Below are 23321 nucleotides of genomic sequence, written 5' to 3'. Positions count from 1 at the left end.
TCTGGCAAAAGTAAAATCAAAGGCAAAACAGAAAATTTCTGAAAGACTAAATGTCGGTTAAAAGCAATTGTCAAGTTGTACTTGTACAGCGTTGCATCCGCTTAGGAAGAAAGCGGGATGCAAATATTGCCAGCAGCTTATTTTCTTTTTCTTTCGTTTCAGATTTTTTTTTTTTTTTTTTTTTTTTTTTTTTTTTTTTTTTAATGCTGGAGAAGTGAAAAATGAGCATTGCCTTCGGCAGGACTCGAACCTCGGACCTCTCGAATACGTGCCGAGTGTGCTACCGTTACATCATGAAGGCATACAGAAAGGAAGGAGAAAATACCTTACATACCCCTTCCTTTTACAGAGCGACTGGGGATTAGGGAACCCAGTCGCCAAATCCTGGTGGTGAAGAATCATCATCTACCACCTTTTAGTTCGGGCGCCACTGTATCAGGAATACATTTATTAATTATTCCGCCTGCTTCACCTCTCAATGGGCACTACAAGTCACTCATGTTATCCTGATCGCTGCACCAGCAGCTTTTCTTTGGTTGTTTACCTTTTCACTTACAATGTTTTGGGTATGTTAGTATAAAATTAGCAAAAAGGTTTAGTTAGTTTAGATATATTTACATATATACACGAATGGAGACTTACAGCCTCTACATTTCGTCAGGTGCCTAGACCTGGTTAATCTGCTATGATTATGTTACTCTTAGAATAGGCATACTCTATGATGGTTCTGACGCCCCACTGTCCGTAGTAATCTGAAATAAAAAATGAGCTGTGTCCTGATCGGAACTCGAACCTGGACTCCTCGAATACGCGCCGAGCACGAAGGCATGCAGAAAGGAGGGAGAGAATACCTTATTAACTGAAGTTGGCAGAAACTGAAACAGATTATCAATACTGCGACTTCAACTTGCTAACTTTTGAAGCAACACGAAGCTATAAGAAAACTATCAAAATTCTGGACAAATCTAAGCTGCATCATCTATAATTTAGTTGCGAAAAACATGTTCATACGCCATCACTTGCATTTAAACGATTTCTGGCTTCACAATTTATGTGCAAAAGTGATGAAAATCCGTCCCAATTCCATACTATTTCATACAAGTAAATTGCAGCAAATGGTAAAAGTTTCTACAATGCTGCTTTTATTATGTCCTTTTCACGTCAGAAGTGTTCTAAGCTCAATTTTTTCAAGTTCCATTTCATTACGTAGATTGGCTCATGTTTCAACAAAATCGTCTTTTAATTAAATCGTTATCCATCGAATTCAGCCAGACATAAATAGAAACAAATATTTTCCGTGATAAAGTATGTAATGTTGTGACCTATTTCAACTGCCTGACAATTCAATGTTACATCAAAACGTGTCCACGAAATTCATTGTGGCAAAGATTGCAAGATTGTGCCTGTCGTCGGCAACAGCCTTGAGCACCATACAGGTGACTGTACGACTTTGCTCAATTCCGTCCCCAGTTCTGAAGGAGAGCACCCCGTCGGGGGAGAGACAAGGGTCTCCCAATTCCTCTTTCCCTATCACCAAACTCTCGAGAGGATTTTCGGCTCGCCGCATATTTAGAGTGCCCCATGCCGCACAGACACCACACATTTACAAACATCCATGCCTTCTCCGGGATTCGAACCCGGGCCCTTCGGTACGGCAGTCAGCGTCGCTAACCACTATCCCATTTGGGAGGCTAAAGTATCCATGAAATGATGAAATAATTCACTCAATTGTTGGAAGTAGATTGCAGTTTCATATACAGGGGTTGGACAAAAATATGGAAACACCTTTAAAAAAACATGTTTCTTTGCTTAATATGGTGTAGGAAACCCGTTGGCATCCAAAACAGCTTGCAGTCTTCTCGGAATGGATAATACAGTTCCTGTATGTTTGCCAAGGGAATATTATACCATTCTTCCTGCAAAACGGTGCCAAGTTCAGATAACGATGTTGGCGGTGGATAACGAAAACGCACTTTCCGTTCCAATGTAGACCACAAAGGTTCGATAATATTCAGGTCTGGTGACTGTGGTGGCCAGGGAAGACGGGACAACTCATCCTCGTGCTCAGAAAACCAGTCCTGGACAATGTGAGCTGTGTGAACAGGGGCTTTGTCGTCTTGGAAGACACCATCACCATCGGGGAACAAAGTTTGTACCATGGGATGAACTTGATCGGCCAGAATGTTCACATAAGTCTTGGCAGTCATGTGCCCTGACACAGTTATCATGGGGCTAGCAGAGAACCACGATATGGCTGCCCAAACCATAACAGAACCCCCGCCATGTTTCACTCTTGGCAACAAGCAGTCTGTATTATAGGTTTGAGATGGCGTTCTCCAGACGTAAACTCGGCCAGAAGTGGGAAACAATGTGAAAGAAGACTCGTCAGACCATATTACTCGCTTCCACTGCTCTATAGTCCAAGCCTTTATGACTTAAACACCACCTTTTCCTGTTACGGGCATTAGCATCACTGATGAGTGGCTTCTCAATTGCAGCACGGCCAGCAATTCCCTGTTTATGAAGCTCCCTTCTAATTGTTTTGGTACTCACAGGGTTCGGTAACACAATATTCATTTCAGCAGTAACTTTTGCAGCTGTGGTCTTCTTATTTTTCGTCCCAATTGCCCTTAATGATCGTCTGTCACGATCACTCAGGACACACTTTCGTCCGCGCTGTGATTTAGCAGATGATGTTTTTCCGCTTTTCAAATATGCGGAATAAATCTTCGATACAGTACCTCTTGAAACACTAAACACCTCGGCTACCTTGCTTACGGAAGCACCTTCCGTACGTGCTCCAACAATTTACCCACGTTCGAAGTCTGTTAACTCTGACATAATGCAATGACAACCTCACATAACAGTACTCCGACAACAACTGAACTGTTTAGCACATTTACGAAGGTGGCGTCAGTAGTCAAAAACTGTATAGGTGGCGTCAGTAGTCAAAAACGCTAGCGCCACCTACATATTTCATTAAAATCAATCTTTCTTTTCAAACATGCATTTCACAAGGTGTTTCCATATTTTTGTCCATCCACTGTATGTTCGTTCTCATTTTCAAAAAAGACTAAACCATGCAAAGAAAAGTCAGAAAACTCTTATTTTCAGTTCGACTTCTCCTCATTTTTAGCTTTTCAATAAATGAATGTTGTTATTATGTGCTTATTAATCCTTGCACTTATGAGTTTAATTCATTCAGGTCGTTATATTTGCTAAGCAAAGTTATAGGTAGTAGCAGACAAGACAAGAGAATTTCGCCATAGGTCGAACAGGAATAGTCCTAGTGCACTAACAATGCAGTTCCGCCCCAGTTTTGATGGAGAACATTCCGGGGTACGGATATGAGATCTTACTACTCTTTCCGTACCACCAAACGATTCAAGAAGACTTTTGGCTTTAAGAACATTAGTATTTGAAGAGCCCTAGGTCGCAAAGTAAGTCGCATTTACGTATTTATGACGTCTCAGTGATTCGAAATCAAACCCAACAATAGTGTGTGTGTATATATATATTTCTAAATTATTTCTAGATAATATTTCTAAACTGTTTCTAAATTAAACGAGTTCATCAGCTTTCTCAGAGGGGGGAAGACTCATTCCTCAAAAAAAGAGTAAAAAAATATACCTACCGGAAAGGTTAAACATCACAAAATTACACGATATGTACAAAACGAATAATCTGAACAATTCACTGTCGTATGATTAATTCAAAGATAATTTTAATTCCAAGTTTAAGATGGGATTCGGTTACCTAAGAAAGGTCACTTGTAGTCTTGTGATACATTATAAGCAGATATTGATAAGTTTGCCAAAAAAAATCAGAAAAACTTACTGAGAGACGAGAAAAGGAAAAACTAATTTATGGACCTGAGAAACAATATTTTGGAAATAGAACTTCATTTCGAGGAAAACGAATTATACAGCGAAGAAGCTTTGTGTTCTCAACATAAACTGGGGAAAAAGAATTAGTCTCCTTGAAAAAAAAAGGGGGGGGACTGAAAATATGCATTTCTTTCCTATTTCGCACATTTTTTTTTAATAATACAAATTTCGCTAAATAAAGGTTGAAAGCTTATTACACATTTTTTTCTATGCTTTTATAACAGTATTTTCTGCACTAAAGTTATACAAACTAGAAATTTATTTTTCTCAAAATTCCTGTCAACGGACATAAATGGTTTTCCCTCCGAGTTTCCAATTAATAAAATCATTTTTAGTCCACAGGGGTAATTTACTCTGAAGGCTTATTAATTTCGTTTTGGCATTTGGCGTTGGTTTACTATAAATGTCGGTTCACTTTTCAAATTGTTGCCACCAAATAGTATCGCCTTGTCTTATATTTAAAGAAATTAAATAATGAAGAATCTGCATAAACGTATGTATGTCTCGCATTGTGATAAAACAACGGTACCTATAACCATCAATTTTTGAATAACATAATCTTCTACCGAATATGGTTATGTGGAAGCTCAAATTTGGAATATGAAATTTGACCGATTTCATATTTTGTAACACTTTGACGAATTGTTGATTAACAAACTTAACGATTTCAAAGCGAGCAATGACAACACTGTATGAAGAGGGGGGAGACATTTTTATCTCCAGCGCGGGAGACTGTGTATCGAAAATTCTAAAGCTTTGCTAACTTTTTAAATTATTTTGCATGATATTTAATAAATAAAGGTAACACATAAAACTTTAAAGAAACGCCCCTTTCGATGTAATATAAAATCTGAAAGTTTTCAGATTTTTTTTATTTATTTATTAAATTATAATTTTTTAAAAGTTTCAGAAAACCTTTAAGTAAACATGTAAATGTATCCAATATACGCTTTAATCCCTGATTAATGTTAATCTTCTATTTGTACACAATTTATTTATTTATTTATTTATTTTTTTTTTTTTTAATTTACGGGGAAGCACATCAGACATCTCGGCGGGAGGAGAAGAATGAGATCATGGAGGATTCTTTAAGGATAAAAGGCTCCTATCTACATAAGCTACATTATAAGGTATTTCTCCCGCCTTCTGGGAATGCTTTCGTGGTGTGGTGGTTTGCTCGTTGGGCGCGTATTTCAGAGGTCCGTGGTTCGATTCCCGGCAAAGGCGTTGCATATTTTTCATCTTGCCTACTTCCAAAATGTCTCTGTTACCGTGAAGGACCGAAATTATATTTGATGGCCGCATACCCTGCATGTGTTTGATAAAGGTTGGCTGACTGCTGTGATGTATAGAGAAGAGATCTTAGAGCTATTTGGACTTTCCAGAGACGCAGCTTGTCCTGGGTTCCTGCTAATAGCCGATGACGCTTGCCAACATAGGGCTGAGCTGTTTGACGATTACTTGGAAAGTGAGGATATTTGCTGCATGGATTGGCCAGGCAGATGTCCTGACATTCATTCTACACAGCATATATGGGACGCCCTCAGAACGCAGTTTTATGTTGTCATCCCCCTCTAAGAATCATCCCAGAGTTGAAAACTGCCTTGCTGCAGGAGTGGGATTGATTATTGCAGAAACTTCTTTGTTGTCTCCTATGCAATACGCCGTCAAACTTGGAAAGTGAGGATATTTGCTGCATGGATTGGCCAGGCAAATGTCCTGACATTCACTCTACACAGCATATATGGGACGCCCTCGGAACGCAGTATTATGTTGTCATCCCCCTCCAAGAATCATCCCAGAGTTGAAAACTGCCTTGCTGCAGGAGTGGGATTGATTATTGCAGAAACTTCTTTGTTGTCTCCTATGCAATACGCCGTCAAACTTGGAAAGTGAGGCTATTTGCTGCATGGATTGGCCAGGCAAATGTCCTGACATTCACTCTACACAGCATATATGGGACGCCCTCGGAACGCACTATTATGTTGTCATCCCCCTCCAAGAATCATCCCAGAGTTGAAAACTGCCTTGCTGCAGGAGTGGGATTGATTATTGCAGAAACTTCTCTGTTGTCTCCTATGCAATACGCCGTCAAACTGCGCGACCTGTTAGGCTGTGAGAGGAGACCCTACCCCTTATTAGACTCATTTTGAGTTCTATATAATAGTATGGATTTTGAATATCCCAGAACTAGGAGCTTTACTAATGATCGTGCGCACATAAAATGACTTTTGAGTGGTGTTATATACATATGTTACCGTGAAAGACCGAAATTGGAGAATGTCAACTTTCACCGGAGAATATCAACATTCACCCAATACGTCGGTGAAAGACCGAATATTTCACTACATTCTTGTATATTCGGACCCTCACCGGTGTATGTCGACAATCACAGATATGCTCTGGTGAAAGTCGAAAAGAGAGGTCATAATGTGCCATAATAGTTTAAGTTGTTGCAATAAATAAGATTTGAATCACATAATTTAGTAAGTTTTTAATGACTGTTATTTTATTTTCTCATTTAGAACGTACTGTATAATTAAGTAAGTTTTTAATGACTGTTATTTTATTTTCTCATTTAGAACGTACTGTATAAATTAAGTAAGTTTTTAACTTCTATTATTTTCCTTTCTCATTTTGAATGTATTGTGTGTTTTAGGTTCTCATGTTCTTAAGTTCTTATTTCAAGTTTCAAGTGCGTTTATTCGCGACTGAATGACGGAGAAGAAAATATAATATTGTTATATGTTCAACATTCACCATTAGTACATGGTGAATGTCGACATTGACCGGTATAAGTCAGAAATAAGAGTATTTGGAAAATATTTCGGACATACACCAAGAGACTATGTGAATGTTGACATTCACCGGTGAAAGTAGACATTCTCCAGATTTCGGTGTTTCACCGTAACATCTCTACAACATATGAGGAAAGCAAGGAAAATTTTCAAGCAATCCTCGTTTGCAATCGCTCGTTGCCTCGTGAAAAGTGTTCCGCTTAGTCTCAGCAGTAACCACCATGCACCTTTTTTCCATGTTCTGGTCCTTACTTCAATGTTCCTCGTTTCGTGGCCAATCCCCGGAGACACAGTACTAAGCTCTTTATTTAAGTTTATTTATGTATTTATTTTTAATTCCATCGACGGGATCCAACAGGCTGAAAAGCACCTAAACCAAGTGGGCCAGCTGTTCCGTCGATAGTGAAAAGATAAGAAAGTCCTCGTTTGCCGGAATTTGCCCCGGATCACAGTACCAGTGTTTAGCGATTTTAGTGCTTGGCCATTGAAGAATACCCTGTCGAACTACCAGTGTTCAGCAGCCTTACTATTCGACCACCAATTGACCTTAAAATCCGATAAAAGAAAACTTTCAGTGCTTGTGGCCTTATTCAAAAAATTAAGAACAGCATGCAATTAAATTTAATAATTTGTGATTTACTGAAGACAAACTAAACAAATAAAGCAAAATTACGAAGCTACTTAATATTAAAGATCAATAATGTGGAAAAAATGAAATTTTGTGCCTGCAGATGTAGAAGAATTTGCTTCCTTATATGATACAAAATTTATAACTAAAATTCATCTTTCTTTTCATTTATCACAATAAAAAAATGCCTTTCTTATTTTCTTTCTCAATTGTTGTCACGTTTAAAATTCATTAAAAAGATTCAAAATTTTTGCTCCCTTTTTCCTACTAATTTACTTTACGACCACCAACGTAATTACTTTCTTTTCCTGTCGTTCTTTTCCCTAACCCGCTTTTACGTCTGGCTGACATTTCTGTCTTCGTTCCACTGACACCGAGGAAAATATATTTCTTTCTCTGGGTCCCTTGACGTTTCACGAAAGTATTTTAGAATTTATTACGACATCTGAAAGTACGGCTTAGCGACTTCAACTCGACGAAAAATATTTCGTAATAATTACTTTAGTTTTAAAAAACATTTCTTCGTCATCGTTTTTCTAAAAAATAAAAGGAAAGAAAGAAATTCTTCTGCCCAATTCCACCACATCTCTCTTTTCCAAAAATTCATTAAGTTGACAGGAAGTTAATATTTTATCAGCTTAAAAGTACAGTTATTAGTTGCACTGTGTCATAAAGAAATAACAGAAGCAAAATACTTTGTATTTGAAGTGAAACCCACAAAGAGTAAAGAGAGAGTTCGTCGCTAAGGAAATAATGATCACAAAAAACTAACTCGTTATATACAGAAAGCTGTATTCGGTTTAACTGTTAATACAGTTGATGCTCATTGTAACAACTTCACGCACATTAAACCGAAAAAGACGTTACACAGAGTGTCCCTATAATGAAACTGATTTACGAGGAATATTCAAATATAAGCAGGAAATTATCAGCTACGCTTTATGGAATACAATGAAACAACTTGCACACTATTTTTCGATGTAATTATCTGACATTACTATACAGGGTGTCTCAAAAAGTCGTTGCCAAACTTAACATGCTGGTCTAACATACCATGACAAATCCCCCCGGGGGTCGACGTAGAGAACTCTGCGAAGCTACTGGCTAGGATCTGTACCTAGGCAGTCTCGGCCACGGGGGTATAAAATCACGAGCCTGGCGGTTCCAGAGCCCGGGGTTGGGTCATTTGTATGGCTGGACCCCGGGGGAAAGGCATAAGACGTATACCAGATGGTTCTGTAGCTTGGTGTTGGACGGCACCAGAGTTTGCTAGGTAATGTCCTGATGGGACGCGCTGCCCGTGTAGTACTGGCGGGAGCATTTAACGACCGGTCAAGTCCATCAGGTCACGCCTCCGTCGAAAAGCCGAGAACAGGGAGTGGTGACCCCTCGGGCCCGGCCCAGTACACGGAGGTTTTCTGGAGTTATTCAGTCTGGGGAAGATCCGGTGTGGGACCCGGCTCCTCAGACATTAAGGATTAGTTTAAAAACTCCTAAGTGGTCTTCGTAAAAGTTGGGCTGAGGCTAAGTTTTGGATTGGGCCCCACGACTCCAGCCCATTAAGTCGAATTCGTTTTGTGGCCTACCTGCCACGACCTCCCCCTGCCTGATATGGGGGTTCACAGTAGGTCGACTCTCCCAGTTGCGCAATTGAGCGCAGGAGGGACGTACAAATGTTGATTCATACCATGACAAACAATATTTACATGGGGACTTGTGTCTTAAAATACGAAAGGCGACCGCTAGAGGGCAATGCCCGCAGGCGTAGAGGGAGACAAAGAAAGGATGCGAAAGACGTGTTAATATTACTTTTATTAAAGACCGTGTTTAAATCACAGAATATGTTCAAAATGCCTTTCATTCGCCACAATGCCCTCTTCGCAACGTCGACACATGGTTTCATGGACCCGTTCAAAATGGCCAGGTGAGTCACGAACACCTACCGTCACGATCCTGGCGACGACAGCAATGTCCAATGTTACGGTCGTTTCGTACACCACGGATTTCATGTATCCGCACAGGTAGAAATCCAGAGGGTCAGGTCGGGGTTCGCGGTGGCCATAAGACTGGCCCTTGGCGCCATAATGCAATAATATAAAGGGCAACGCATATCGACCAATTCTGAGTTAGTAAGCCGATTCATCCTTCGCCTGCAACATCCTCGCCTGAAATGATTCTGCTTCCCACACTCCTATAAGCCTGCGAACATTGCTCTCTAGCTGTCGCTGTTCGCATTTTCGGACATAAGTTCCTGTGTAAATCTTGTTTGTCATGGTATGACAGACCGGTATGTTAAGAACGACCTTTTAAAACACCCTGTACATTTGCTCCAGCATCCAGGAAGTTCCAGAAGAAAAAAATTAATTCCAGAAGTTTCACCAGAGTTCAGTAGCATGTTGACACACTCTGCACAGCATAAATAACCTGCTCATTATCTTTCAATTTCTTCTCTGCTATTAAAATTCTTTAAATGAACAGAATAATGATGGTGCTAAATTAGCTTTGAACTATACTCTTAGAGGCCGATTGTGGCAGTTGTGATAGCCGATTTAAATTTTTATCTTCGAGAAACATATTCTTTTCATGAATTACAGCATAATGAACACAGCAGTTCTTGAATACATTTAAGCTTATTCTACAGCTTTATAACAATTGATTTCGATAAAGTATGTGCGAGGAAATTGACAGGAATGAAGAATATGACGTGTCTAAGAAGAAAACTAGATTAGAATAAAGCAATTTCTGATTCTACAAAGGTGGTTGCGATAACCCGTAACTACCATTATATCCATTGCAAGTTGCAATTAAAAAATTCACTAAACTCCTTTTTTTTTTTTTTTTTTCTATAAACAATCGTCAAACTGCGCCAAGGTGGTTGTGCAGTCAAAGTGCAGAAAAATCTTAGTTTGTAAAAGATTCTGTAGTTTGTCGGAGCAAATTGGATAGTCTGCTAGGTAGCGTATATATAAATATCACATAACAAACATATAATTCAAAATATTAATTTTAATTTGCAATAGTTCCTTATTTCTCCATTTTAATTTGATTATTTCTCTTTTACCTCCTCTGCTTTCAGTTAACCTTTTAAAAATATGTCATTTCGGTGTCCGCCGATAACATCGCGGACGAAAACGTCGCCGAGAAAACAACGCAAGGCGAAAACGTCGTGCTACAAAACATCGTGGGTGAAAACATCGCAGTTCTAAAACATCGCGGTACAAAATATCGTCGTCGAAAATAAAGCAGTTCAAAAACTTCGCTGTTTAAAAACATCGTCGTCGAAAATATCGTGGTAAAAAAATAAAGTTCTACAAATCATCGCATGACGATAACATCGCAGACATACTTTATCAGGTTTTAATAATTGTAAATGGATATTCCCATAATGATTTGTGAGCGCAAGATGTAAAGAAGGATAATTTTTACTTTCGCACTTTTTTATTAACTAATAAATTTTTGCTGAAAAAGTAAGAAGGAAACTTAAGCATAGAAAATTAAATGCAACTTATAGATTATACTTTTCATGAAAAATTACCAGTCAAAACTTTATAAAAAATGATTTATTAATGGCCTTTGTTAGTTAACTATGTCGGTTTAAAATTCTATTAAGTGCTATAAGTTGCATTAATTTGCTATGCTTGTTTCCTTCTTACTTTTTCAGCAAAAATTTATTAGTTAATAAAAAAATGTGAAAGTAAAAATTATCCTTCTTTCCATCTTGCGCTCACAAATCATTATGGGAATATCCATTTACAGTTATTAAAGCATGTTTGCGAAAAGCATGTATGAAAAAAGCATGTCTGCGATGTTATCGTCATGCGATGATTTGTAGATACTTTATTTTTTACCACGATATTTTCGACGACGATGTTTTTAAACTGCGAAGTTTTTGAACCGCTTTATTTTCGACGACGATGTTTTGTACCGCGATGTTTTAGAACTGCGATGTTTTCACCCACGATGTTTTGTAGCACGACGTTTTTGCCTTGCGTTGTTTTCTCCGAGACGTTTTCGTCTGCGATGTTTTCGGCTGTAACCGTCATTTCAAAATTAGTTCTTGTCATATGATTCTCGCATAAAGCTAATGACGCAGGCACCTACCTATATATAAACACTGTAGCCAATAATAAATTTAGAAAATACTTATTAAACATTTAGTATTAAATCGGAACTAAAATCAAATGATTCTGATGAAAAATTACATCTTCGATATATTGCATTTGCCTTCCTATCCCCCCTGCGAACACGCTGCTGCTGCTCTCTTCTTCAAAAAAAAAACATAAAAAAAAGTTATAGAACAAACGCTTACTGCGCCACTTTAACTGTGGTTAAAAAATGTTGGTCGACGAGATCAAATATTAAGATTGATTACTATCTTTTGTACGCCAAGCTTTCTTCCTTCGTAAATCATCTTCTCCATCGTGTCATCAGTTTTTAAAACATCCCTTATTAGTCAACAGGATTTTATATGCAACTAATTTTTTTTATTATGGAATATTTTAATGTAATTCTCAAAGACCAGTAACCTTAAACAAGGAACAAAGGCCTTTTCAAGTAACTGTTGGAACGCCTCTTTAACTACTGGTAAAGGAACACATCAGTCAACCATTTTAGATATTTTTATAGTTGTATTTTGCAAGAAACTGACGTCTTCCCTGAAGATCATGATTAATATTTGGACATTTCAGAAATAAGCCGCAACAATGGTCCCTTACTGACAGTCCGTAGTCAATGTCTGTGCTCTCTTAACATTTACAGACAATCTAGATGACGTTACTCATACCTGCTTTGTGCACATGCGCTGGAATGCTAATCATTTGCATATCCCAGCATCTTTCACATAAATCTGATACTTACATGCCGCCGTCACGGTGTATCAATTTGAACGACCAGCAGAATATTTTCAAAAATGCATTGCTCAGAATTTATTTAAAAATTATCATGAATTCTAAATTTCATATTATGTACTTTCCATAAATATTTCTCTTCACTATTTACGCCTTTTTTGTCACTAACCCCCCCCCCTTTTTTTTTTCTTTTTTCCTTTGAAAGGGAGAGTGGTAAGAAGATTGAAAAAAAAAAAAAATTTAATAATTCTGCAATTCTCCATTTTGATTTGGTTATTTCCCCACTCTATTCTAAAAATAGATATTACTTATAGCCTAGGTGAAGTCAGTAATTAGTAACTTCTTATAAGTGGTCTATTAACTCCGCGATTTGAAAATGACTCGTTGTCATATGATTCTGACATAAAATTAATGACGCACACACATACACAAACGCTTTAGCCAATAATAATTTTAGAAAGTAATTGTTAACCAACAAAAATTGAATCAGAGCTGAAACCAAATCATTGTCATTAAGGATTTGATCCGAGACACACAGCATTGGCTTTCCCGCTTCCATTCTACGAGCTTGCTGCTGCAACTCCTTTCTTCAAAAAAATTTAAAACAGTCGATAACAGACGCTTACTGCGCCATTTAAATTATACTGGCTTAAAAAAGTTAAGAAGAATGAAAAAGGCCATGATTGTTATCTTTTATGCTCTAAGCTCTGTCAGTCCGTAAATCATGTTCTCCGATGTCACATTCCTAAATCACCTCTGGTACACATACACTTATAAATATACAGATGTATGCATGTGTGTAAACAAATAAGATAGACGTCTGGATGCTTTGATATTTTTAAAAAAATACATTAAATCAATATTTATCACACGATGTCTCTAATCAAAAATAACTCCAGCTGAAACATACTTAAAATCAACGTATATGAAATAGATAATTCAGCAAGAGATAACAATGTCAAACTGACACGCAAAACAAAAGTGTTAAGCAATAAAGAAATAAAAACAGTGATAAGATGCGAAGCCGAAGGGAACAGAGATAATACAATGCCTTGTGTTAGAAAAAATGTAGAATAATGGTAAAATTTTGCAACGTGGAAAAATCTACAAATATTTTAAAGCCATATGCTTACACAGTATAAGAAATCGCGATTAGAATGTTTATGACTAAGTGCCTTAAACACGTCGCCTAAGCACAATCTGCATCTATTTACCCTTACAACCCATTTCAATTAAAGTGACAGATCTCGCCAAAAAGAGCGCCAAAACGTTGTTTTGAGAATATAATATTTTCTCAAAAAATTGGTATAATAAATACAAACAAATTCATCTGACATGAGATATTTAGGAAGAAAGAACGCAAATAATTACACAAATGAGATATTTAGCATTCTTTCTCTAATAAGAAGATTAAAATATGAAAAATTTTATGGAAAATTGACATCATATCAAAAAGAATGCAAATGAGAAACAGTCGCCAATCTAGTAACTCGTCTATTTAAATACACATCACTTTCGACAGGAAGTACTTAATCATTATTACATACTTCGTCAGTTTAAATTCTGTACAGGGGAATTCAGATTCCTATATTTTAGATCACATAACTTTAAAAAAGTCCTTTCAATAATTTTAATATTAAAATTTGTCTTATAACTAACTACCCAAATTTTTAATTATATAAGCGACAAAAAACACTAAATGGCTCAAAAATTTATTAATATAATTGCGATAAAAATGATATATATATTTATATAAAAACTAAACAAACTATTAAGCTTTAAAAAAATAAAAATACGAAGTCATTTATTTACATATATACGTGGAGACCAGAATTAAAATCCTGTACAGTATAAAAATATTATGCGTTTCATAAAAATTCTTTCCAAACCGGTTGTAAAATCTCTTCAGAGTAATTAAGACATTACGCTGAAAGGTTAATAATCTTCAGTCCTGCTTCCAGTTATTGAATTCTCTTATTCCACTGAAGTGAGCAATTAGTAACTCGAAATGATTAGTTTCTCTAAACTGCGAAACCCTGTATGTAATTAATGAATGAATTATTACAATTCCGGAAATACATACTCTTCGTAATTTAACGCTGCCTTAGGTATAAAACACTACCACACTACGTTTCAGCAGCTAAGAAAGGAACAGCGGACAAAGAAACCAAAGGACAAGTTGCATGTATATGAGTCATGCACCCAACACCACTAAGCGAAAGGAACGCTTCGTCGAACTCGCCTGTCCCATGTGAATGGCCTTGAAAGGCACACAGTGGCACGAGCTAAGCCTAACTCAGTTTCCGAAACTGACACCTGTTGACCGCGGCTTCCTAGAAAGTGAGCGAGAAACAAAAAATTGCCTACCTTGGTAGAGGGGGTTATTGAGAACAGCCCTAAAGTTGGACACCAGTTCGTAGTTTGTACATCTGCCGCCCTTTTCGATCAGGAATTTCATCACTTCCAGTTCGCTTAGATTCGCTTCCATCGTCTGCAATGAGTAAGTGAAGTCTGTGTTTAGAGAGGGCGCTGCCATCGCAGTTACCTGTCCGTGTTTACAGCTAAAGGGGGTCGAGCATTCGATGCATTTCTTTTCGTTTTAGGTTGCGAGTAGATCTTAGTTTCTTTGCTGCCAATTGCCAGATATACACAAGCCCCGATTAAGGCAGTTTGTGGCTTCAGTCACAGCATCCCTTTGAATCTCTGAAGCTAATCTCCCAGCTTTTGCAACAAAAACAAAAATATTGCGCAGGCATCTCCAAATTCACGGGAGACAGATTAACTGCGCTTCGTTTGTAAAAAAATGTTAAATTTGTTTAAAGCAGGAAGACAAAAAAACTACTATCACAAACCATGAGCAGGAAATAAATGTATCTACGGAAAATATAAAAGGAAAAGATGCATTGAATGACTGCAGTCATAGCGAATGATGTTAGAGTATTTGGAAGGTGTTTTTATGCAGATCAGTATGTAACTGCATTGTACTTAATATATATATATATATATATATATATATATATATCCATTAAAAGTAAATTGCTCAATAAAAGTATGTCAAGTATACAGTCATTAATCTTCTGTTTCATACTGACTCTTATCGAAACACAGGAGTAATATAAATAAAATATTCTTTTTATTTGTAAGTGGTGGTTTAAACACAAAAGAGCATTATGCCGAATGGGCTATTAGTTACGAAATCGGATCTCGCGTCGCCCACGAAGAAGGGTTGTATAACTTTTCAAATTGTTGGTACCAAATATTAACACCACTATATTATTTTTAAAGAAATTAAATAATGAAGAAGCTTCATGTATGTATGTATGTTTCTCGCACTATGAAGAAACGACGGTACCTAAGGCTATCAAATTCTGAATAACGTAGTCTTCCACCCGAGCCTGTGAATCAGCAAGCCTAAATTTTGAATTTTGAATTACATATTTCATATTTTATAAAACTTTAATGAATTTTTAGTTAACAAACTCAAAGATTTGAAAACGAACTGGGGCAACACTGTGCGGAATAAAACACTTTTATGTCAGCTGCGCGAGATTTTCTATCGGAAATTCTAAAGATATGCTGTTTATAAATATTTTGTGATTTTCTGTTGAGTTGAGTTTGACATGACATAAATGAGCAAGGGAAAAAATTTTTTTCCAAGCCATCTTACTAAGAAAACTGACCATTAATATTACGAGCTAAATAAATAAATAAATAAATAAATAAATAAAATAAAAAAATAAAAATAAAAATTAAATTAAATTAAATTAAAAAATAATAAAAAAAAATTGGATGTCGATACTTAACATTCCATCGGGAATTCTAAACATATGTTGCTATGCTGCTTTTAAAATTCTCATAATTTTGCTGTTGAATTGCATATGGCGAAAGTGAGAAAAAATTATGATTAATAATAAAGTTAAAAGACCGCAAAAAGGGGGTGGATGGCAGGAGTAAGTGCAATAGTAGACTGATAGACTGCGAGCTAAGCGGGAGCTTCAAAAAGCTAAACAAACCCATTTGGACAACCGTTGAAACCTGAACCCTTTCAGATTTTTCTTTCTTTTGAAACTGGTTTAATTTACGAACCAAATGAAATTATTCTCCAGGTAAACCCTTTGAAAATATAGTTAAATTGGTAGCTGTACTTTTCTAGAAATTATACTGCGAGTTCTGTCATTCTCGGCAAATGCTTGAAGAACAAGTGTCTGTTGAAGAGCAATAATAATAATAATAATAATAATATGGGCTATTCCTCCTCCTTCCTAAGTTTTTTAGTTGCCCTCGAATTAAACGCAATTTTGATTTAGATTCCAGAACAGCTCCAGCACGTACATCTGTTCAGTACGTAACATCTGTAAGAAGTACTTTCATATACGAGACTTTAAAATAGCTATCTGTGTACTGATAATTGTTGCCGGGACAGTCGATTTCGGTGAGTAGCTGAAACACTGCTGCCCATCATACCTTGTCAAATGCGCTCGCTATAATGGAGTGAAATTATGCAAGTGTAAAAGTTGTTAGTTCAGTTTTTGGCGATCGTGTTACGTAACACGCAATGTGCTTTTTCTACGCAATGCTGATGGATGGAAGCTCCGAAGACTTGCTTATTACATCTTCCGCTTTAGAAAGGACATTTGTTTATACATTTAGGCATTTGGAAGCACCAGTTGTTGAACTTTTCAAGGACAGTCTTTTCTCAGTATGATTTGTATATACTATTAATACCAGAAATGAGTTATCTCAGGAAGTCCTCTCAAGGAGTTGACGGTAAAAAAAAAAGAGGGGCGGGAGATCATCGGACCACCCCCCAAGGAGTTCTACCTCAAAATTGCGGTGGAAAGTTTAACAGTTAGCTAGGTTCAGCAATACCTCAATTACCTGTGGTACTACGGAGGTGCTGGCCTAGCTTCTACCTAAACGTGTCACATGATTTGCCGGTCAGAAATTCATCTTGGGTTTGACCAACGGTTCCTTTATCACTAAGTAATATATCAAGTAACTTGCTCACAGACAGAAGACAGACTGACCTTTAAGCTTTGGTGTCACCCGTTAAGATTTGGCATCACTTTTACCCTTTTTGCTGAGAAAAGCGTGTAGAAACATTAGGGTTTTTTTTTTTTTTTTTTTTTTTTTTTTTTTTGAAACAGGAATCATGAAAAATGAGTAATGCCTTCGCCGAGAATCGAACTACGGGCCTCTGGAATATGTGCCCAGCGCGCAGATCACCACACCACGAAAGCACGCTAAGAAGGTGGGAGAAATACCTTATAAGCGAAGTCTTCTCTTTCAAGATGTCGGCAAATGACGTAGTTTAAACAAACCATCTTGGTTTATTTAATTATGAAAAAGCACAAACGAGTTATCTGCCTGAGAGAATAAATGCCTTCGTGGAGGACTTTCTAAGGGGAATTGGTTCCTATCTACATTACACATGGAAAAAAATTCCCGATAACGCCCCTGCAGACAGCCCATTCATCTGGATTCGAACACCGGAACGAGCAACCAGTCCTCAGCGATTTTACCGCTGGTGACCCGTTGAGAGAATGGACAGACAAGTTTAAGGTCTCATTCTTAACAACGGTTTTGATAAAATGCCGTCAGTTCTTTACTTATCTATAACAGCATTGATCTTAGTATCAGTCCATTAGCAACAGCATAGACATAATATATTGACCGACAGATTTAAATTTATAAATAAGTCGGAGAAATTTCTCTTAAAAGGAAAATTCTTCACTGAAAATTTCCTTAGAAAGTTTTCTAGCATAGTTTGGAGCCTTCTACTCTACAAGTAATTGTCTTGAAATAAAAATAACCTCTCTTGTTTTTCAAATTTGAGAGACATTATCTTTTCATATCAATTTTAGACTCTGGAAGGTAAAGAAAAATCAGCTATTACTATTAATTCTGTCATTATTAATTATTGAATAGACACCTCCAGTCTTTTAATCAAACTCAAAAATTAGTAAAACTAAATAAAATTAACTTTTTTCATTATTTTTATTCTCAAGTAAAGTAGCGTTATTTAAGTGAGTGGTATTTAGCTTGCTGTAAAAAAATAAATTATTTCCTAAGCTTATATGAAATTTTGATCTCATCTCCATTTAGTCCATCTGAATATTGTTGCCGTCTTTGAATAATAATTAAAACAATTTCTGGCCCTTTATGGATAAAATTCCTAATTACTGAAGTTAATAATGATCGCTGTTACTGAAATAGTAAAATAAATATTCTAAATCCTTGTAATAGATCGAGGACTCTATAAATCCTCGCAATCCTAGGCCATGAAACTAGAACTGGCCGTTGGAATTAAATTGTGGTGTGAATAAAAGGGCGTGGGATTTGTTTTTCGATCTTCAGAAGGTTCAGAAGTTTGAGAGCTAACTAATTTATTAATGCGTCAACCCAAAGGTTACAAAAACTAAAACGTTTAACAGAAAAAGAACTTCACTAAATTGCGGGTAACCAAAACATCAAACTAAATTCGAAATACCAAATTAAGGCCTCTAACTAAACCTTGACTTACCCGTATTCGCGAAGTAATAACGTCTAAAAAAGCAAAAGCTTAGGCCAATGGGCCAGCAGAGAAACTAAGAGAAGCGTAGGCTAGTCTATGTTGTTACTAAGCATTCTCTAAAAACTCAAGAACTCTGGGATTATTTATACTTATAATAACTATTTTGTATTGTGATGAAAGTTGACGGAAGTAGAAATTAATTAATAAAATTACTATAAGCAAATTAATAATATATTAACATCAGAACTTTACAAGTAAGTATTAAAGAAGCATCAAAATTATATTAGCGTTATTTTGTATGAAAAATGAAAAGAAAAACCATTACTCATTATACCTTTGAGTATAAATTAGAAAAATTTCATTATTAATTTATCAATAAGCTTTAGTATATAATGGCTAGGATGTGCCTGCATTAATTAGCATAAAATTTCAAAGGCTGATTCATCAATGTTTTCTGTATGTGCATTTCTCCTTTTCTCATTTGACACTTTATCAACAGGGTTAGCCAAAAAGAAACAGGATTTTCAAAGTTCTGTAAAAACAAGTTTGGATAAGAATGTTGAAATACTTATCTGGTTAGAAGAGTATGTGCTGAAGTTTACACGGCTAACGTAGTTATGTTCTTTGTGTAACCCTTTCGTAACGTAACATACATGAGTACGATAGTCAAGTTCTTCCCAAGCACGACTCAACATGCCGATGTGAACAGTGGAAGCAGCTGTTGTGATTTTTTTTTTTTTTTTTTTTTTCTCAAGATCTTTCAAACTTATTGGTAGGAGAGGAATTAAAACTCGCTCCTTGATTCGTCTCCATAAGAAGTAGTCACATGGTGTTAAATCCGAACTTCTTGTTGTCCAACAGCTAACCATGTTCTGGTCTGTTAATTGCATCATATTCCATGCAGTCATTTATGGAATTTTAAGTTCTGTACTTACTCATGTTATTCACATTTCCGGTTGCTCTCAAATGCGATTTAGTGCATACTTGATAGCATAGTCTCCCAGTTTTAAGTTTTTTAAAGCACTATACATTAGTCTCTAGCTATTGCGATAAAGTACACCTAATCTTAAAGATATGCATTAATACTTTAAATTCATTTCACCACCTAAAATATTATGTTAACTTTATTGAAACTGATATAGATATTATTATTTTTTTATGAAAATTCGGATTACATACATGTAAATATAATTTTGAAAAAAGTTTTTTAAGACTTTTTTGTGACTCTGCTTTTTGAATGTCTAATGTTAAAATTTGTACTAATATAAAAAACGCATCATCATGGAATTTATGAAATCAGGTACTGTGTAAATAATACGCATGCGAAATATTTCAGATCTTATTTCCCTGAAGGTTTTCTGGAGGTTCTTTCAGTAATGATTTACGTACTTACACTACTGGTTTGGTTTATGTGATTATGATAAAGCCTCAAGGGCTGTCTGCCTAAGAGGAGGGATGCCTTCATGGAACACTTTCTAATGGAAACTGGCTCGTACTTACACTATAACTCTGCCTATTTGGTCTCTCACGAAGAGCTTCGCTTAGTAGCCTTATTAGATTTGCCACGAAACGCAATATAAGAAACTTTTCTTAGAAATACAGTCTTCCCGAAAATGATTGGAACAGTAGATTTCTTATTCACAACATTAGGTAATGACCCATTCGGCGATCTGTTTCGAGCACATTCCTGCAATATTTTGCGATACTGGGGGGGATGGAGTAGGGGCTTGAACTGGAAGTTTTAATTTGCGGAGGTCAACCTTGAAGAGAGAGTTTTTGCTTCTGTGCAGCACACTTCTGGAGGGAACGTGTTTCTTATTGTTTAGAAAATTGTTTTCTAATTGTTTCTTAAGTTTCTTATTGTGTTTCACGTTTGTACATATGATTAGGCCTTAAGATGTTGGTGAGTTATCGTCTTAAACTATAAAACCAGTTTCAAATACAGATAGAAGTCTAATAACCTCTGAGCGGTAAGATTGTAACGTTGCGCGCCTCCAACTTGCACGCAACCAAGAGGTGACTGAAAAACTGTATAAAACACAGAGTCTTGTGAAGGGTTTAAGTCCCTTTTTATTCAACGTAAAAATTACAATGGCGTGCTCTTGACGCTCACAGACTGCGCCTACTTGGCGGTCAAATAAAAATAATAACCTGAAAAGAAATTAAAGACAAGATTCTAACTACGAGGCTCTCTAAAATAACTAACTCACTGCGTTTTACAATACCGCTGCTAATTCAGCAGACTTGAAGCTCACTTGGACGATTAACACTACTTCCCGCCAAGCACATAGGCCGAAACGCGGGGTTCTTCAATTTCTCGCAAACTACCTCCGCGCTCGTGAAGTAAGAATATCACACCCCGAACTTGTTTCCTTCCTATTTAAATCATAATACTTCCGCTGATAATTTGAATCCTTGCGCGTTCTACTAAAATTTACATATTCTGGCATTGGCAGTTCCAGGGGAAAGTAAGGCTTGACAGGAAAGATAGTTTAAACTTAAAATAAATGTTAGTTAAAATAAATATAAACCCTACAAGATCATTCCACACTGGTAGTTCGATCTGGGCTCAAATCTCGATGGAGGGAAATATTTGTGGTTTTCCCCATGTGCATCGTGAATACGAGCCAATTTTTCTTAAAAAGTCTTCCAAGGAAATAAACTTTCCCTTAAGAAAATAGTCGTAATATGCTTTTCATAATCCAAATAATCCCTACGAAAAGAGATTAAAATTAAATGTGGCAGTTTATTTAGCCACGCCTAGTGGCTTTTGACTAAAGTGAAAATATGCAATACTACAGTCGATAACTATCTTCTAACTATCTATTTAACTATCGATAAATAAAGGAGGTGAATTGCCTTTCGATATGCAATAACGAGGTTCGTTTCAAACTCTCCACCTGGTTGTTCTCTTAATAATTATTTACTTAAAGTAACTTTCCACTCGAAAAGGGGAATAATATAGCCGCTGAGAAATATAACAAAATAAAGCAGGTTACTCAAGGGAGGTTACTCAAGCTATGTTCGTGTGTGCGTGGAATAGACAAACAAGTTAAGAAGGGTTAGCGTTACCCTTTATTTCTCACAGCTCCCTATCTTCGGGATACAGAGACCAACACTTTTGGTCTAAAACGTAAAACAATAAGAAATATTCACTTAATAACTAATTTAACTAAATAAGAATTAAACTTAAATGCTTTACAGAGACTGTTAACGCGAACGTTGGCCTTTTGAACCTGCGTATGTAGTAAGATTGATGCAAATACTATACGCCTATTACACTGTAAAAAAAACCTCGAAGTTTACAGACAAAAGTCTTGTATAGTTACAGAAATGCGAACAATTACGAAGGAAATATCTGTAACGAACACAGAACCAAACGAAACTGTAAACTCTACAGGAGTTTTTCAAGAAGTTTTGCTTGGATTTTGTCCGTAGCGTGTGATCACGTGGCTTAAAACGGCTGAGAGAGAAGAACCAATCAGGAAGAAGGTGGAAAAACAGCGTCTTAGCGGGAGAGTTCAACGATAGTCGCCATGTTAGCCATTATTTTTGTTATGGTCGAGGTAAGTTCGAAATAGTGTTTGAAGTGTATTTTACTAATTTTATGTAATGTATTTGTTATGTTTTTTACACTATCTATAATTAAATTCTTTTAATGTTTAGCTTAAAATTCTAATCCTCCTAAATAAACCTGTGTTGAATTATTGTTAGAGTTCAAATCACAGAGCTTGTGTTCCATTTAGTAAAATAACAACTTTTATTCGTTACATCTGCAGGTGTCTGCAGTTAAACTGCTCATATTTATAAACAGAAACAAATTTGTTAATATGTTAGTTTAAAAACAAATAAGCTTAATATTAATGTTCTATCTATAGTCTAATAATTCTCATGTTAAATATTTATGTATCTTTTAAAACATATCGCGTTAGAATATTCATATTTTTCATTTTGTTGACAGATGTAACATTATTATTCCATACATGTTATCATTAATCCCAGCGTGAACTGCTTTAGAATATTTTTCAGAGCATTATTACACTATGTATGTTATTATTAATCTCAACGAAAAAGAAAAAATAAATGTAATATATTTAAAAAATTCGACAAAATAACTTAACATACATTAAAAATGGAATATCATTTCATTAATACATGCGATAAGTTCGCCTTAAAAGATTATATAGTCGGATAGCAATTACATATTTGTAAAAGTATTCAATGTATATTATTTTTTGTGTTAAAGGTAGTTTTAATCCAGGACAGTCTTTACCAACTTATAAAGCATCTATTAACTTACATTATAACCAACATTTACAAAAGGCAATCGAAATGCCGTGACTTTGACATATTTTTAACTATGATGTAACATACTAGAAACATTAAAGAAAAAAAATTCTATTTTTTCTTTTATGCTTGTTGAAAAGTAAAATATTAATAAAATGGTACAACATTCATTCTAGTACTTACATTGTAAATTTACATATAAATTTACTATAAATTTTGGTGCAAAGTTCATTATAAAATGCATTTGCTAATATTTAATAGTTATAGCATTCAATATCAAATCATGGAAATATTAGTAATGATACGTCAGTTGCATATATTAATTTCAATACTCAGCTCAATGCCAAATTTCTTCTATAT

At 36.0% G+C, this 23321-nt stretch overlaps 1 protein-coding gene across 1 annotated transcript in view; it reads right to left on the bottom strand.

The window, feature by feature from the left end:
• LOC118195908 (uncharacterized) overlaps positions 1-14664 on the bottom strand; it is a 172341-nt gene extending 157677 nt beyond the window's left edge. Inside the window, exon 1 of the mRNA XM_085816613.1 lies at positions 14528-14664. Coding sequence (XP_085672739.1) covers positions 14528-14648 — 121 coding nt within the window. The 5' untranslated portion in view covers positions 14649-14664. The remainder of the gene's footprint in view (positions 1-14527) is intronic.
• Positions 14665-23321: the final 8657 nt, after the last annotated feature.

Source organism: Stegodyphus dumicola, chromosome 5, assembly GCF_044657685.1.
Source record: "Stegodyphus dumicola isolate Sdum_Otavi_A_Nest chromosome 5, ASM4465768v1".
Lineage (NCBI taxonomy): Eukaryota > Metazoa > Arthropoda > Arachnida > Araneae > Eresidae > Stegodyphus > Stegodyphus dumicola.
Note: the sequence above shows the minus strand (reverse complement) of the source record. Positions and strands in the feature narration are given on the sequence as shown.